Genomic DNA, 15,188 nt, shown 5'->3' with positions numbered 1-15,188 from the left:
TTGTCACCCTAATCTGATCAACCTCTGACTGACCAAAGCTTAGAAGGGAGCTTAGGGCCATTAGGTTGAATGCCAGTAATACAGGTGGATCTGCCATTGTAATTGAACACTAGCCCCATTTAGATCCAGCCTTCCTGGTCTTCCCAGACTATGTTTTATTTTTATCTCCCCATTCCACTTCAATATCAAAAATGTATCATTAGGAATGAGAGATCCAGTGGTCATTTCCTTTTACCTTTTTTTTTTTTTTTTTTTTTTTTTTTTTTTCACTGTTGAACCTAACCATCCCCCCTCATGTTCCTTCTATTTATAGCCTCTTTTGTCTTTCTGTGTTCTTGTGATGTCCCTTCCCTTAACAAACCTGCTTTATTAACCTAAACCTGACTCTAACCTTAACCTAACTTTGACCTTGACATCCGACCTAGTATCTTCTGAACTCCCAACTAAACTCCATATCGGCTTAAGCAAATTAAACCTGCAGCCTCAAATCAAACCCTAACTCTAACTCTAACTCTAACAACATAACCTTCCCAGAGCCCTGTTGTCCTTTGTCTTGTGAATATTTATTATTATTATTATGTGGCCTCCAGAATCATCACAGTAAATATTGAAATGTCACTTTGGTTTTGCCTGGTTTTTCAATGAGTCTCAACTACACTGTAAGTAATACTGTAAGTTATTTTTATTTTATTATCAGTTTGCAGAACTTTTGAAAGGATTACAAAGTTCTAATAATTTACATGACATCCTGTTTAAATGGTTCACACTTTTTTTTTTCATTGACACAATTTAATTAATTGTTTCAATAACAGAAATCCTCAAATGTCGTAACGCTCAAATATATAGACTGTAATTCATTGAAAAAACAATTAAAGTTTGTCATTACTCATGAAAATATTAAAAAAAAACAGACCAAAATATGAATGACATTTCATTGAAAACCAGGCAGAACTTCAAATTTATTGGCTAAACCCTATTTGCTGGTATCACAGAGAATGGCTGTCAATGCAAAAATGCAAAGAAAGTCTAACAAAATAGTGGAAATTCCATGCCCCCATCAACTCCCCCTCATCTCGTCTATTGTACAGTATAACATGTGGAAATTGCTGGTGCCATTTTGCATCTTCAACACTGGATCCATGCTCATGCAAGCTCGACCTGTAACTGAACGATCGATGCATATTCTTGACCCTGACCTATACCTTCAGGCTACATATGCCTAGAAAGACACCTCCCTATCGGTTGGTGCTACCCTGCTCACATTCTCAAGGGATGGAAAGAGGCAAAATTTCACCCTGAGTTATTTTCACAAATAAATGTTGAATCTTGAAAAAAATCAGTCACAGGTTGAAACTATGGGATGTATTTATTTTTATTTTTTTACTTAGAAAGAAGAAAGAAAATACATTGAGGGAATGAGGGAATAATGATAACAGTACAGCAACAAGCAGTTTAATTTAGATCTGCTGGGCTTAAGGTAAGCTGGCTTTCTGACTTCAAGCTCAAACTTTGCCTTACAAGGGATGTTGTCTACATTGCCACAGTGCAGTTCGCTTTGATGAAACGCCATCAGTGATGAGATAAGCTCAATATTTTATAGTCCCTTATAGGACATAAGGTTTGCAGTCAGACTTCTGAGAGACTCAAGATTCACAAGCAAGCAAATAAAATTCTAAATTGAAATGAAACAATGGAAAAAAGCCGGGACATTGGATGACTGGTGATAAGAGAGATAAAAAAAAAAAAAAAAAAAACAAGTCTTTTTGGCTTTTAATACAATTGCAAGTTTATGACATTTGCTGATCACTGAATACTTCCATCACTCTGATTTATCAAAGACCCAGGTCAAGAGAGGTTCCACTCTTAACTCGCCAAGTAGTCTCTGCATGGACACCTTGTGTAGAGTCGAACCCAAGGAGCATTCCTGGTCATCTTAAGAGATGAAGTTCTAGGGAACGTGAACTGGGTTAGACAGGTTAGTTTTATGCTACTGATAATGTGTCGTTGCAATAGTGATAGTTCTTTGTAGAACTTCATTGATGGCAAAGAGAAGGAAAGGGGAGGGGCAAGAACCATAAAGTACAAAAGTATAGCAACTTTACAGAGTTCTTAATTTTTGTGATACCAGCAATGGTGATTGTTTTTTTTTTATCCCCCTTTTTTTTAATTAAATGATGCACACCCTATCTCTCTGAGAGGTTACAGCAGTAGGATAACCAAGTGTCCGTGAACCTTCCAACCCAAATACCTCCTCTAACCACTACTAACATTAACCGTGAACTAAACTGAACTTGTGTCTTCGTTTTTGTTTGTCTCCGCCAGTGGATACCCCAATTCGAGGTAAGATGTTTAACTACCATAAAAACAACAGCAACAAAAAAAAAGGGAAAATATCAGTAAATCAAATTTTAAATTACATATAACCAGATATAACTAGATTTCTAATTTCATCAGCGAATAAACATGGGAAAAAGCAGGAGGGCTTTCCTGTATACAGTGTTTTTTTTTCTTTCCACTAACATTGATATATGTCATCTGTGTTTGTGCTCTGTATTTTCTGTAGTTTGTTATGTGTCTCACACTTCAGTATCCCATGTCATCATTAATGTACTGTTTTTCTGCCTCTGTGTGTGTTCTGTATTTGTGTATTTCTCTTCTATCTTCTCCACCTCATCAATAACAGGAAACTACTGAGAAATTCCAAATGTGTTGCCAGCTGGTTGTGACACAATACTGGAAAGGTTAAAAAGCAGAGAGAAGGAGGATGATAGGCGTGTTATTTGTTTTCGGCTTCTTATTTTACTTTTTGAGCTTTAGGCTAGAGGGTAGGTAAAGTGACAGTGATCCCACTTGAGGAAAAGGCCAGTTTGTTGAAAAGTGTGAACTTCCTTACACAGTTTTAACAAACTCCTCTCTTCCATTTCCGCCTTGATATCGTCCTCATCTTCTCCTCATTTAACCCTCATAGCCGCAGATGCTTGTGGTATATCAAGGGAAAAGCCAGCATAAATTACATTTGATTTAATTCCCTCTCTGGTACACTGAGCCTATAAAGGCAAAGCTGGAGAGGCGGCTGGATGAAATGGCTTGCTAAAAAAAAAGGCAGAATGTACACTTTTTGCCAAAACAACCAAACGCAGCGTTTATCATGTCATAGGATGAGGATATCAATGTGGGGATGGATTAACACAGATATAAAGTGGTGTGACTCCTGTGAATTGTACATAAGCTTTATTCTAGTAATTCCTTCTCTCCCCTCATTTTTTTTCATTTCCCCGGACAGTTTAACATTCACTTGTAATTATCCATCACGCTTTATTGCTGAAACATTCACTCCCAGCTGATTCAGTGTGTTTGTTGTAAAATGGTTTTGTTCCACAGGCTGAGCAGGTAAGTGAATATCTCAGTTTGCCAAGATTGTAAATGTATTCAAGGGGATAAAACAAGAGCGTTTGGTTTTTTGATTACAGTTTGGTGTTGTGAAATGTGTTCTCCATTTATAGCCACTTGAAATACGAAATACAAAAGAAGTTATGAGTAGCATGTCATGAAACGCATTTGAGTTTTTGGCCAGCAGACAAACCTTTCTTGAAAGCCCTCAGTCATTATGATCATAGCTGAGTTTAGTGCTCCCTTCTCTTTCTTTGTGTGATTAGAAAGGACTCATAATTCATATTGTCGCAAATGAAAGCAAGCATATGAACTCTGCATTTACAAATTGAATTAATAGGAAATAAAGGAGAGTATTTTTCCTCACAGAGATTGAAACACACAAAAGTGATTCATGCCAGTACACACTTTCTTCCTTACTCCTTGTGCATTTCAAGGTGCTTCATCACAAAAACACAGTTTATAAAGTCTGATGTTAGACGCATCGCCCACCCATCCATGCACAAGCTGATTCCCAACCTCTTCAATGAGAATTAATCTTACATCCTCACAATAGCCATGCAGGTGCCGGCCCCGAGGTAAGCGATAGGTATAAAGGTAGCTTGACTCCCTACCTGCTTCATTACTGATTTCATGGGAGCGTTACAAGGAACCAGATGGGCTTTGACAACAATGGCATCACGCGTGGAACCTCATGCTGGTGTGATCACAGTGTAATGACCTTGAGGTTGTGGCAGAGCCTGCCTGAGTGATGGCCAGGATGCAGACGAAGGAGGGAGACGGCGCATAAATGGCGAGTCCAGACTTGGTTGCCATGTAGTGACCGTGGCTGTCCTCACAGTTATGGGTTTACTGCTGGAATCTGGAAACTTTAGGCAGACAATTCAGAAATTTAGGGTGACAAAATATAAAATATATATATATGTACACATCTTTCTGTATGTGACTTCTTGAGGTGAAAACATGGTTTAAGTTACTGAAAATTAGATCAAACTGGCACGTTATAACATTACAAGATGAAAGAAGTTCACTAGAAAATTAACAGTTACTTTTTTGCTCTAATTCAAACACTAGAAAATGGTTATCTGTATTTGTCCATTTTGCATCCAGAAAAGAGCTAATTTGGGGATTTATTGTATGATGTTAGATTTTTTTGAGGGTAGTGCCGGGAAGAGAGGAAATGACAGTGTAGCAGATGAGAAATGAGGGACTAATGAGAGGCCTGAACTCAGCAAAATTAAATTATAAAAAAGAAAAAAAACAGCGTGCCACCGACAGACCTAACGTAGAAGGAGCAAAAGGAAGGAAAAGAATGAGTGAAACTTGGCCAGCCATTTTGTTGATCGCCTAAACAAATCAATCAAGACCTGCTGGACCACACTAATTGAATTGCACAAATGGGACTGGGGGGGTGCACATAGCAAAGCTGCTACAAAGCAACGACCAGGGTGGGCAGCTTTAGGCACTTTCTGAAATTAATCATCCGTGCTGGCCCCTCCTCGCTTTTCTTTTATCCTCTCATCTGTCCTTCTGTTTTCAGTGCTTGTCTATCTCTTCAAGTATTCCTCCCACCTCTCTCTGCTTGTTTTGTTTATTCCCCTCTCCTTGTCTTTCTTTTGTCACATTGCACCGAACATGGATGAGAATTTATTCCCTTTCTCTTGTTTTGCGTGTCTCACTGTCAGATTGCTCTGATTTTTCCAGTCTTAGCCATCATCTTCCCCTTTCAGATTCTTATTTAACAAAATTTGGTCTTGACAGTGAATTATAAATTGGTCTTAAATTCTGTAATTAATTCATTAAAGCCCATATTTATGAGCCTATGTCAGTTTTTGTATTTCATAATAATAATCATAATAATGATATAATCAAGGCTCCTTCCATAAAGTAAACTCTCTGCTTCGACCAGCTTCAGTGTGTCAAAGTCTGTTCCACATTCAACATGAATTTATTTAACTCTCTCTGGCAGTCTTCTTTGGTGTCATACCTTTGCACCTCTCATCCCGTCATCAGATCAGCCTGAGGCAAGCAGCGCTGTTAACCAGGGTAGCTGTTATGGGTGGGACAAATGCTTGTGAACCTCTGCCCCAAACAGCCGTATTTATCAAAGGCATGAAGGAAGCAAACACACAGCAAGACACCCAGGAGCAATGCTGTAGAGGAGGTTGGAGGGTGTGATTGTTGAGGAATGCTTTGGTTAACATTGTTTACATGGAAGTGTAATGGACAAAAGGAATTTAAATGGCTCCTTTTTTAAATGTGTTTTGGGATTATACAGGAAAAAAACAAAAACTCCCCCATTCCTTTTTTTCTTTTTCTGAGCTGGCACATCATGCATTACAACTCAGCAGAGAATCTCACCATGCAATTTAATAATAATCAGTGTTGTTTCTGAGTGGATTTGGAGTCTGTCCTGTTCCAGCACATCCTCAAATCAATTCCCGCAACAACATGATGTCCTTCGACATCCATCCGTCTTTTCTAAGTGTCCTTGAGTGAGATAACGTGGCAGCGTCAACATCCAACTCACTCAATAACTTTGTGTCATGGGGTTACAGCTGAAGGTAAATTATTGCACACTAATTCAAAGGAAAGACTCAGGTTACTCTTGTGTGACAAATTAATTAATTCAGCTTTTCAAATTTCACATATGCTGCATTTTACTCTTGTTCTTGCACAAACGAAACACTTCTACAAGAAGTGAAAATACAGATTTCTTTCCTAATTTCCTCTTCAGCACAGTCATTTAATGATACTACATGAATGATGAGGATCTAGTTGTGGTTTATATTCAGTGTAGCTTTGTTTGATAAATATTAGGATGTATCTATCCTTATACTCACTGGAATCCAGTAAACAAATTAGGATTTGGTAGCAGTGGGATTGTTGTTTATATTAGCATTCAATAGCTACAGACACAGAAGATGTGCCATTAGGCGCCATGCTGGACTTTTTTCTTTTTCCTTTCAGGACAACTATGAATTACTGCTTTTTCACCAGGCAAGTCTTTATCAGTAAACACCCATTGTGCAAACAAGCTGGGTGCATTTTTTTTTCTTTGTCTTTTTTTTTTTTTTTTTTTGTGTGTTTGTCAAAGATAATTTTCAGCATCTATTCCATTCCTTGTGTTTCCTCTGTTACTGACAAAATCAAAAAATGCCACTGGCCACTCGCACTGTGGTGAGCCACAGGCTGGCAGAGTAGACAGAGGACAATTATGCAAAATACAGAGAGTGCAGTCATTAAAAAAAGAAGAAGACAAAAGAAAACAGCAGGAAATAGTCACACTGATGGAGTTTGTTTTGTTTGGAAACATGCACATAAATGCTGCTGCTGGAGCTGGGACATGAAAGAGGTCTTGGCTAAATCTGTATATTAGAGGCCTGCTGACTTTAAAAGGTAATAATATCAAAGAACTGCCATGTCGCTGGGATACCACAGGGAAAATATCTGTTTTATCTCTTTTTCTTTACAAAATCATTTGGAAATTAGACGACAAAATAAATCAGAAACACTTTTAAAAAGTGAAGTGAAAGAAAATGTAACACAATTGATAGCAGATCAGTGTCCTATGTCTATACTTGTGAATTTCTGTGTACACTATCCATATAGCCATGTCAGATCAAACACAGAAAAACAAACCAACAGAATAGCATATTTTCATTCTGTGGTTCTCTACATTTGTCATCTCTTGCATCCTATGACCTTCACTCCTTCCTCCTTCTCTTTCCTTTATGGTTTGTTCTATTTCTGCCCTCCCGTCACATGCTGCAATGGGATAAACTTTTATTTCGTTTTTTAAGCTAATGGCTTGAATGCAGTAATACCAGTGGCAATGTAGAAACAGTAGATAATAGTGAGGAATCTCCCCAAATGATTTAAAGTAACTGATCAAAGGCCAGCATCTCACCAAAGACTCCTTCACTCTCTTTACCAGTATACACCCGCCAGATTTGAAGATAAATTACTCTGAAATACATTTTTGCAGTTCTTGTCATATCGATGTTTTTTTTTTTTTTGTATTTTTTACTGTAAATAATCTTTGGTATATCTAATTTTTTGGGGGGGTATGTTGAGATTTATTGGAAGCGGTTGGACCCAGAAAAAATCAATAGCTAATAATAAAATCATATAATGTTTAAAGCATTGCTTATGATTCAACACACACACAAGGGGGAAAAAAAAGCCAGCTTTCAAAGTTTTTGCAATTCAACACTCAAGGCTGAAGGAGCCATTGTTAGAACTTTCCACTACCATCCACATGCACTGAAACTTCACACAGCCCTCACTTTGTGACGTTCCCGGTGCCGAGGCGCCAGGCCTCTGAGCACTTTCCAACCCACCTGCCACCAGGCCTGCCATTTGCAGTTCCAAGCGCACACCAAACAGATCCAAATCAGATGCTCGTATAAACCCACAATGAAGACTGTACCACCTGCACTCTGCAGGTAGACATTTTCATGTGGAGCCATGTGTCTGAAACAGTTCCCTCAGAAGAAGGAGAAGGATATGAGCTGAAAGGGGATACGAAGAAGACGTCCACATATAGAGCAAAAGGATATTGTCCTATAGACTATTGCAGGGTAAATCTTTCTGTCAATATTGACATATATCAGGAGTATAAAGTGTAAAATACTGTCAGAGTGTAAAGCTACAGACAAAGTAAAGGCGTGACTAATCCTTATAATTAAGCAAGACCAATAGTCTAATTTGTGGCGCAGCTGAAACATGTTATTAGACCAGTGTTCCAGAATAGTAACCATGTACAACATTTTGTTCTCCCTACTTGATGTGATGGAGTAGGTTATGGTATATTACAAAGCATCCAAGGCAGCTGCTGGCATATTGATGCTTCCTGGCTAAACGTTAACGAGCAGTGGTGCTGTGTTTGTCAGCGAGGCCTGGGCTGCAATCTGTCTGCTGAGGCAGCCAGAAGCCCTAATGATATCATCAGGAAGTGCCGTCAACAGCGCTCTAACGAGGAATGATCTGACGCCTGTTGTTTCACCTCTTTCTTTTGTCTCCCTCCACACGCTTTTTTCCGCATTGTCAATCATTTAGGTTTATTTATTCATCCAAATGGCGGAATGTAGAAGAAAGAAAAACAATATGCTGGAAGTCCTTAAGCCCTGCAGTAGTCGTATCAAGTGTAATTACATTAAAAGAAAAAATAATTAATTGAGCATGGAATAGAAAGAATGCATATTTTCTCAACCGTGAATTGGTAAAGAGGTAGATATCAAGTATGTATCTATGAAATGAGATCAAGTAAACACAGCTGAGTTCATAAAATTAAATTGAAAAAAAAAACTAGATGTTTAGACAATTAAACTTGATTATTAGAAATGCTTTCATCAAGACATCAGTATTAGACCCGATCATGTGAGACAGGGCTCCAGATGTTTTGCATGTCTTCATAACTTTTATTAGAGTCGAAATTCTTCGGCTGAAAATTGAAAATCAATCTGTATGTAATCCTGTGGATTCTGTGCCCCAAACTTGAGCTTCTTCCATTATCATTTCCTCCTTGCTTCCAATACTAAAAAATGAACAAACAGGAAGTAGCCATAACCAAAAAAAGGTCAATAAATCAGGCTGCAAAGACCTATGGATTACCTTCGTGCATGTTTATCCTCCAGTTTTATAGAGCTGTACTTCTAAACTAAACGCACCGTTCCACTGTTTCCTGAGACCCGATAACCTCTCCATCAGCGGTGGATCACACTAGAGGGCAGAGTGTGATCTGTTAATCTCGCTGAGTTCACCAGACCATCTAAACAGCCTTTTGTGATTACCTTTCATCACACACCGTTGCTTTGTTTCAGTTTTTGGTAACAGATCTCATGACTTAGACAGGCTTTGCACACCATCCTGGCTACAAATTTATTGTGACTGTTTCAGTGCAATGTTTTGTTATTTAATTAATTGTAGCACATTTTGTTTGTGGATGACTGCGACTGTGGTGGAACTCAGTTTGTCACGCCAATCTGCATTACTGGTGCACAAAGAAATTGTTCTTGACAAAGTAATTGTGATAAATTCAAGATGCCCACCACTTAGAGCGTTGTCTGACTTCATTGCGGGCCGTCACAGACAGTTTTACTAATCACATCCTCCCTGCTTTCCCTTTTTCTCTGTTTCTGTCATCTCCCCCTCCCCCTCTTGTCACATGTTGTCGTTTTACAGGTGCCTTGCAGATCGAGAACAGCGAGGAGACAGACCAGGGGAAGTACGAGTGCGTGGCGTCTAATGTGGAAGGCGTGCGCTACTCGTCCCCTGCTAATCTTTATGTGCGAGGTAGGGAGCAACCCGGCCCCAGAATCAGGCCAAAAAAAAAAAAAAAAAAAAAAGAAAAGAAAGAAAGAAAGAAAAAAGTTAAATAAAATCATCTACTCATTCTTACTAAAATGTCTTCACAGTGGAGCTCAGCTTTAAGTGACATTACTGTTGAGCTTAACAGATGATAATTGCTTCCATTCCAGCCTAGTTGTATTTGCACAAAATGTGTTTTGCAAAATAGTGTTAGCCAAGTAATATAAATCTTTCAGCATTGATAGCATTGCCTGCCCATAAATGTAATTTCATATGCACTGAAACTTCCAAATGTAAAACTATAATTGACCAACTAATGTTCTTCTCTGTTATGATGTTATGCTCCATTTTGTCTTTTAATGCCCTCCCCTACTCACTCGGAAGGAAATGTGTAGCACAACAAGCCGTATGTCTTTACTTTACCGGTTGTAAGATATTTTTTACCTGTAATTGTGTGCCCGATCAAATGTTTCCCCCTCCGTCAAAGTTGGAACCCAAAAAGAGTCTGGAAGGACTTCTTTTTGATTAGTTTTTTTTACAGGTAAAGGAGCACAACGGTAAGTCTTGATTTTGATTGAGTGGCAAGGTATTACTGCTCACCAATCAAAATCCCAAACATTTAACCTTCTCCTGATTTGGGGGAGAAGAAGTACTAGAAAGGGACTGTTAACACAGTCAGCTGCTCTGTGTTACACACACACAAAAAACAAAACAAAACAAGACAAAAAAAAAGCGTTTTGTCGCAGAGAGTATAAATAGTACACTTCTTCTACTCCGTCATCATGCTGCTCTGGAGCATAAATCCATAGAATTCCCCTGTTTCTGCTTTGGTGTTTTATCTTTAAAGTCTTCTACAGTCAGTAGTAATTTTGGCTGGCATGTTCCAGCAAAGTGAAGATATAAAAAAACAATCAGTCACAAGGAATGTAGAGTTTCATAGGAAATAGACAATGAAGACAAAAGCCTACCATCCACCACTAATGCTAAATGACAATGAATCCCTGTTGAGGGAGCTTTAATAAATTGAAGCAGATGCATTTTCGACATGTATTATTTATATTGTGCATATTAAATAAAGATGCCTCAGTATCTACTCAGTTTGTTCCCTCTGCTGTGTACCAAATAACTTTGTTCCCAATAAATAATTCACAACTCTGACATTATAAAATGGGTCAGGGAGCTGCTTTTTCATTATTATTGTTATTATCATACCCAGTGAAGTAGCAGCATAGGGAAGAAAAATTCAAACGTGTGAGGAGCTGAAGGTAAAAAATGTGGTTCATCAAGATTAGTGTCTCTCCTTGCCACCATCCATTTGAAGGCTCATGCTGTCTGCACTGCGATGCAATGACACTGTCAAGTAGCTATCCACCCTCTTCATGTGCAGCATGCCAAAAGCTGAAAGGTTCATTGGAAATTACAGTCAAGAGTTCTACAAGAAGCATTAAATAACAATGACGGGAACACATTGTTGACACAGCACTGGGACAGTTCGTAGTTATTTTGGTCAAAGGAAAAAGAAAGAAAGAAAAAAAAACTATACCCTGATATCATTTCCAACAATCCATGCAAACTCCATGAACACTGGCTCCATCAGCATGCATTTAACAGAGTACACGAGGGCCATGATTACTGAAATACTTTCACACTATGTAACACACTTGTTATGCTTTGATGGTGTCAACTTTTGTCTGTTTTCAGTTAACTTTTGTCAATCGATTCTGATACTTGATGTTGACTATGTTTTGTTCACGAAGCAAAATGCACTTGAGATTAGCAGCTGTGGTTAGAGTAAGTTTTAGGAGACAGAACAAAATGAAGCTAAATTGTAGATGCGCATATTGTGCATAATGTGTCAAAAGAGAATGTGAAACAGAAAGCATATTGACAGTGCTTCTCATCGGCTTTTGAAAGGTTTTCAGTTGAACTGCAGCTGCTAATTTCATCCCAAACTGTGTCTTTTTCTTTTCTATCTCTCATTAGTTTTTTTATTTTATTTTATTTTACTTTCTCTTTGTTTGGTTTCCTTCTCTAACAAAAGCAAGTACAGCCACCACAGGAGCCTCTCCTTGTGGCTATAAGGAGCTTGTGAAATTTTGAATTATGAGTATGGTACGCATGATTTGACTCCAGTGGCGCCTCACTACTTTTTTCTTACCAGGCGACAGTGCGGCCACTGGGGTGAATCTGATTGTTTTGGTTCAAAGTTTATTTGAGGGGGGGGCAGGCAAGTGTACTTTCAAGACGGGTGTCACTAGCAGGGACAAGGGAAAAGAAGGAGAAAAAAAAGATTAAAGAACAGGGAAATGTAGCTGCAGCTAAACACCTTGAGGTGGCTTTTTTTACTCTCTCTGTGTTTCCCCTATTTTTCTCTTCTCCTCATGTCATTGTGTTCTGCATCAACCCCTTTACATCCCTCAGAGCTTCGAGAAGGTTGGTGTGTTTTTTCTTTTTTACTTTTTTTAACCCACATTTGAAAAAAAAAAAAATCAACATGTTGAAAATTTCTAGCTGTATTTGCCTATTACTTAGCTCGATTAATTACTAATTTGAAGAAATACTAATCAGTTATTCCAAAGTGCTAAATGATTTTGAAAATAAACTTTTATTTATTTCCAAGGAAGAAATGATGAAAGCAAACCCGATTAGCTCGGGTCTTGTTAATTTACTTTTTATGTTTGCATTGTGGGGCCTTTTCTCGTTTTGCATCCTTTGGTATTGCTTCTGCACCTAAAGGCTTTCTTGCACGTGTTATCATGGAAACCCAGCATGTGGAAATAACAGGACCTGTTGCACGATGGGAGAATGTAACTGTGCTTGCATGCCTGTACAAAATCGTTTTGGCCGTGATGGTCTTTTGGTTTCTGCATTCCCTGTGTTTTGTTCAGTTGTTTCTTTCTCCTTGTTTGGTTTTTCAACCAGTTTTTTTCCCTGAGACACTCCTTTTTTTGGCTTACCTTTTATTTATTTTATTTTTCCAGTTATTTTTTGTGTTGTAATTATGGTGTTGTGTTCGTGTTTTTCCTTTTTGTCCAACTTTGTTTTTGACCTTAATTTTTCTGTTCAAAATGTTTGTCTTTTTGTGCGTCATTTGTTTGTGGAATTTGTGTTTCTTTTTCAAAATGATGCTGCTCTGCTTCTTGAGTCTCGGAGTGCAAATGCAAATGCAGAATGAAATAATAAGTGTGTATGCAGCCAGTGTTTCTGTCATCTTGTTTATAGCAATCCATTACTGACAAAATTAGACCTGATTGGGCCTGATTGGGTTCCATGGTGATTTCACTCAGCCATTAAGGGATGCCATTTACAGTGTCGTGTGGATCAATAACAATATGATGGCTTCGACATCACATTTGCTGTTGCTTAGCGGGTGCTCAAAGATACTTTTATTTTCAAATGGCGGCAGCTAGACATGATTGGCTTTGTTGAATGACTGCTGTTTGCATTCCCTCGCAGTCATGACACTCAATCAAATTATAATCTATTATTCAAAAGCCTCACTTCCCCAGTACACATAAACTCATACACCAGAAATGATTTTTCAGGTTGCTGTTACTAAAGTAATGAGGAATCTCAAAGTGAATGAAAACACATTCTTTTTAAACATTCATATTGTACGACAAGAAAAATGCTTAATAAGTTTGTGATCAATGCAGCCAATGCAAAACTTTGCTGTAAAATATACTGGCTTTGCGCATTGAGCAGCTCTCTATTACACTATTTTTTTTATAGTTTTTTGGCTGTAATGAGGTCCCCTGTTAATCTCATGACTCTACTGTCTTCAACAATACACAACATTTAAAGTATGCCAACCGTGAGGATATTAAAATAATCGATGTGAAATTTGCATAGGCATGTGGTGAACGGCCAGTGAGGCTAAAAAGGCACCAAAGATAAATTGACAAATTGCATTCAGTGTTCTCTGCGCCAAGCACCTTGTTAGTCGATGCTTAATCATTAAATATGTGCACATTGACAGAGAGATTTCACTTAGGTATTTTTTATCTTGTAGCTTTTCAGTCTTTTCTTCAAGCCTATGTAGAAGGCAATGCAAGTCTAATAGTATTAGCAAGCCAAACCTTATCTGAAAGTATTCAACACCACAAGGCTGCAAACTACCACTTCAATGCCAATTTTTCAGCAGTTCAGCAAACCAATAATTTGTGCTTAAAACATGCCATTTGGAAAACATATGTTGTCATCCCTTCTGCTCAAGTATTTGTCTCCAACACAATTGAGTGTTCTTATGTGCCAAATTGTCGTCATAATGACCTTGATCAGTGATTGTAATTGTAGTATCTGGGAAAACCAGCAGTCAGCGATCTGCCCATACCACCCTGCACATAGTAGGGTCCACAAGGCACACCACCAATAAAAGAAAAGGAGATCATTGAAATGTTTTCATCTCTATTTCCATATGTATGTCTCTTTCTATGCCCTGCAAATAACACTGATGCAGAAAGACTAGGCTGTTATGTACGCATGTGCATGAATACCCTCCTACAATGGTATCTGCTTGGGTATGAATGTGCTTGCATGTCCTGCTATGCATTTGTGTGTAATGTTGGGAAAGAAAGCTAGATTACACCTTATGTTCTCACTGGCCAAAGCAAAATCCTGCCATCTCTATTAGATGTTTGTCTCAAGGAGTCCTGTAGATAACAGCCACCTTTTGGGAAAATTACACTGGTATCAGAAATATGTTTACGCTCCAGACAAAACAAATACTTCCTATTTTACTGAGACTACGTGATTGCGCTCCTTTTTCCAATCTGACTGATAATACTCACTGAAGAGATCCACACAGTGGGGGACATGCTTGCAGTGTTATTCGGCTGCTCATCATCAACCTAAAACAACAGAAAGGAGTGGTACACTGTGAAATCCCCTAAATCCATTGCTTGCTCATAGATACCCCTTCCATAATTCCTGTCAGTTTCCTTTAGGTAATAATTTCCATTTTGATGAGCCACCCATAGTGACTGTTTAACTGTGGCGCAGCCAAGGTATGTTAATACAGGCCGACCCCTGCGGCTTATATGTAAATGCCGTAGGCCTCACTCGGCAAGTGTGACTAAAGGATCTCCATACTGCGCCTGTGTCCTCAGGCAGCAAGAGGGTGTAATCTCAGCTTCAAGGTGACACTAAAGGCTGCACATTATTTTGGCTTCCCCCCTTCATTTTGGGGCAGCAAAACCTGCCTCACCAAAATGGCCGATAATGTCCACCTTCCGACCTCTGTTTTTTGGCACAAATCCCTCCACAACACTGACCACGATTAGCGTTAGCACAGTACTCTGGCATTCTCTCTCGACTGCTTTTCACCTCGTTCAGTGTAAGGCTTCTCGTCTTTCTCTCCACATTGGGGCTTGAAACAAGATTTATATATTATTAGCAGTCCAAATGAAAGGTATATGCTGGTTTTCATTTTATCTCAATTCCAAATGGGCCGGCTGGGCTCATGGTCTCTGTGAATGAGGAGCCTG

The 15,188-nt window shown here is 38.7% G+C and overlaps 1 protein-coding gene across 1 annotated transcript in view; it reads left to right on the top strand.

Moving 5' to 3' along the window:
• Positions 1 to 15,188, top strand: part of ptprsa (protein tyrosine phosphatase receptor type Sa) — a 225,866-nt gene that overhangs the window by 139,651 nt on the left and 71,027 nt on the right. The window contains exons 7-8 of the mRNA XM_030082488.1: positions 9,577 to 9,687; positions 12,124 to 12,135. Of these exons, the coding sequence (XP_029938348.1) occupies positions 9,577 to 9,687; positions 12,124 to 12,135 (123 nt within the window). The remainder of the gene's footprint in view (positions 1 to 9,576; positions 9,688 to 12,123; positions 12,136 to 15,188) is intronic.

This window comes from Salarias fasciatus, chromosome 23, assembly GCF_902148845.1.
Source record: "Salarias fasciatus chromosome 23, fSalaFa1.1, whole genome shotgun sequence".
NCBI classification, from domain to species: domain Eukaryota; kingdom Metazoa; phylum Chordata; class Actinopteri; order Blenniiformes; family Blenniidae; genus Salarias; species Salarias fasciatus.
The sequence above is the reverse complement of the archived record's forward strand: the minus strand, read 5'-3'. Positions and strand labels throughout refer to the sequence as shown.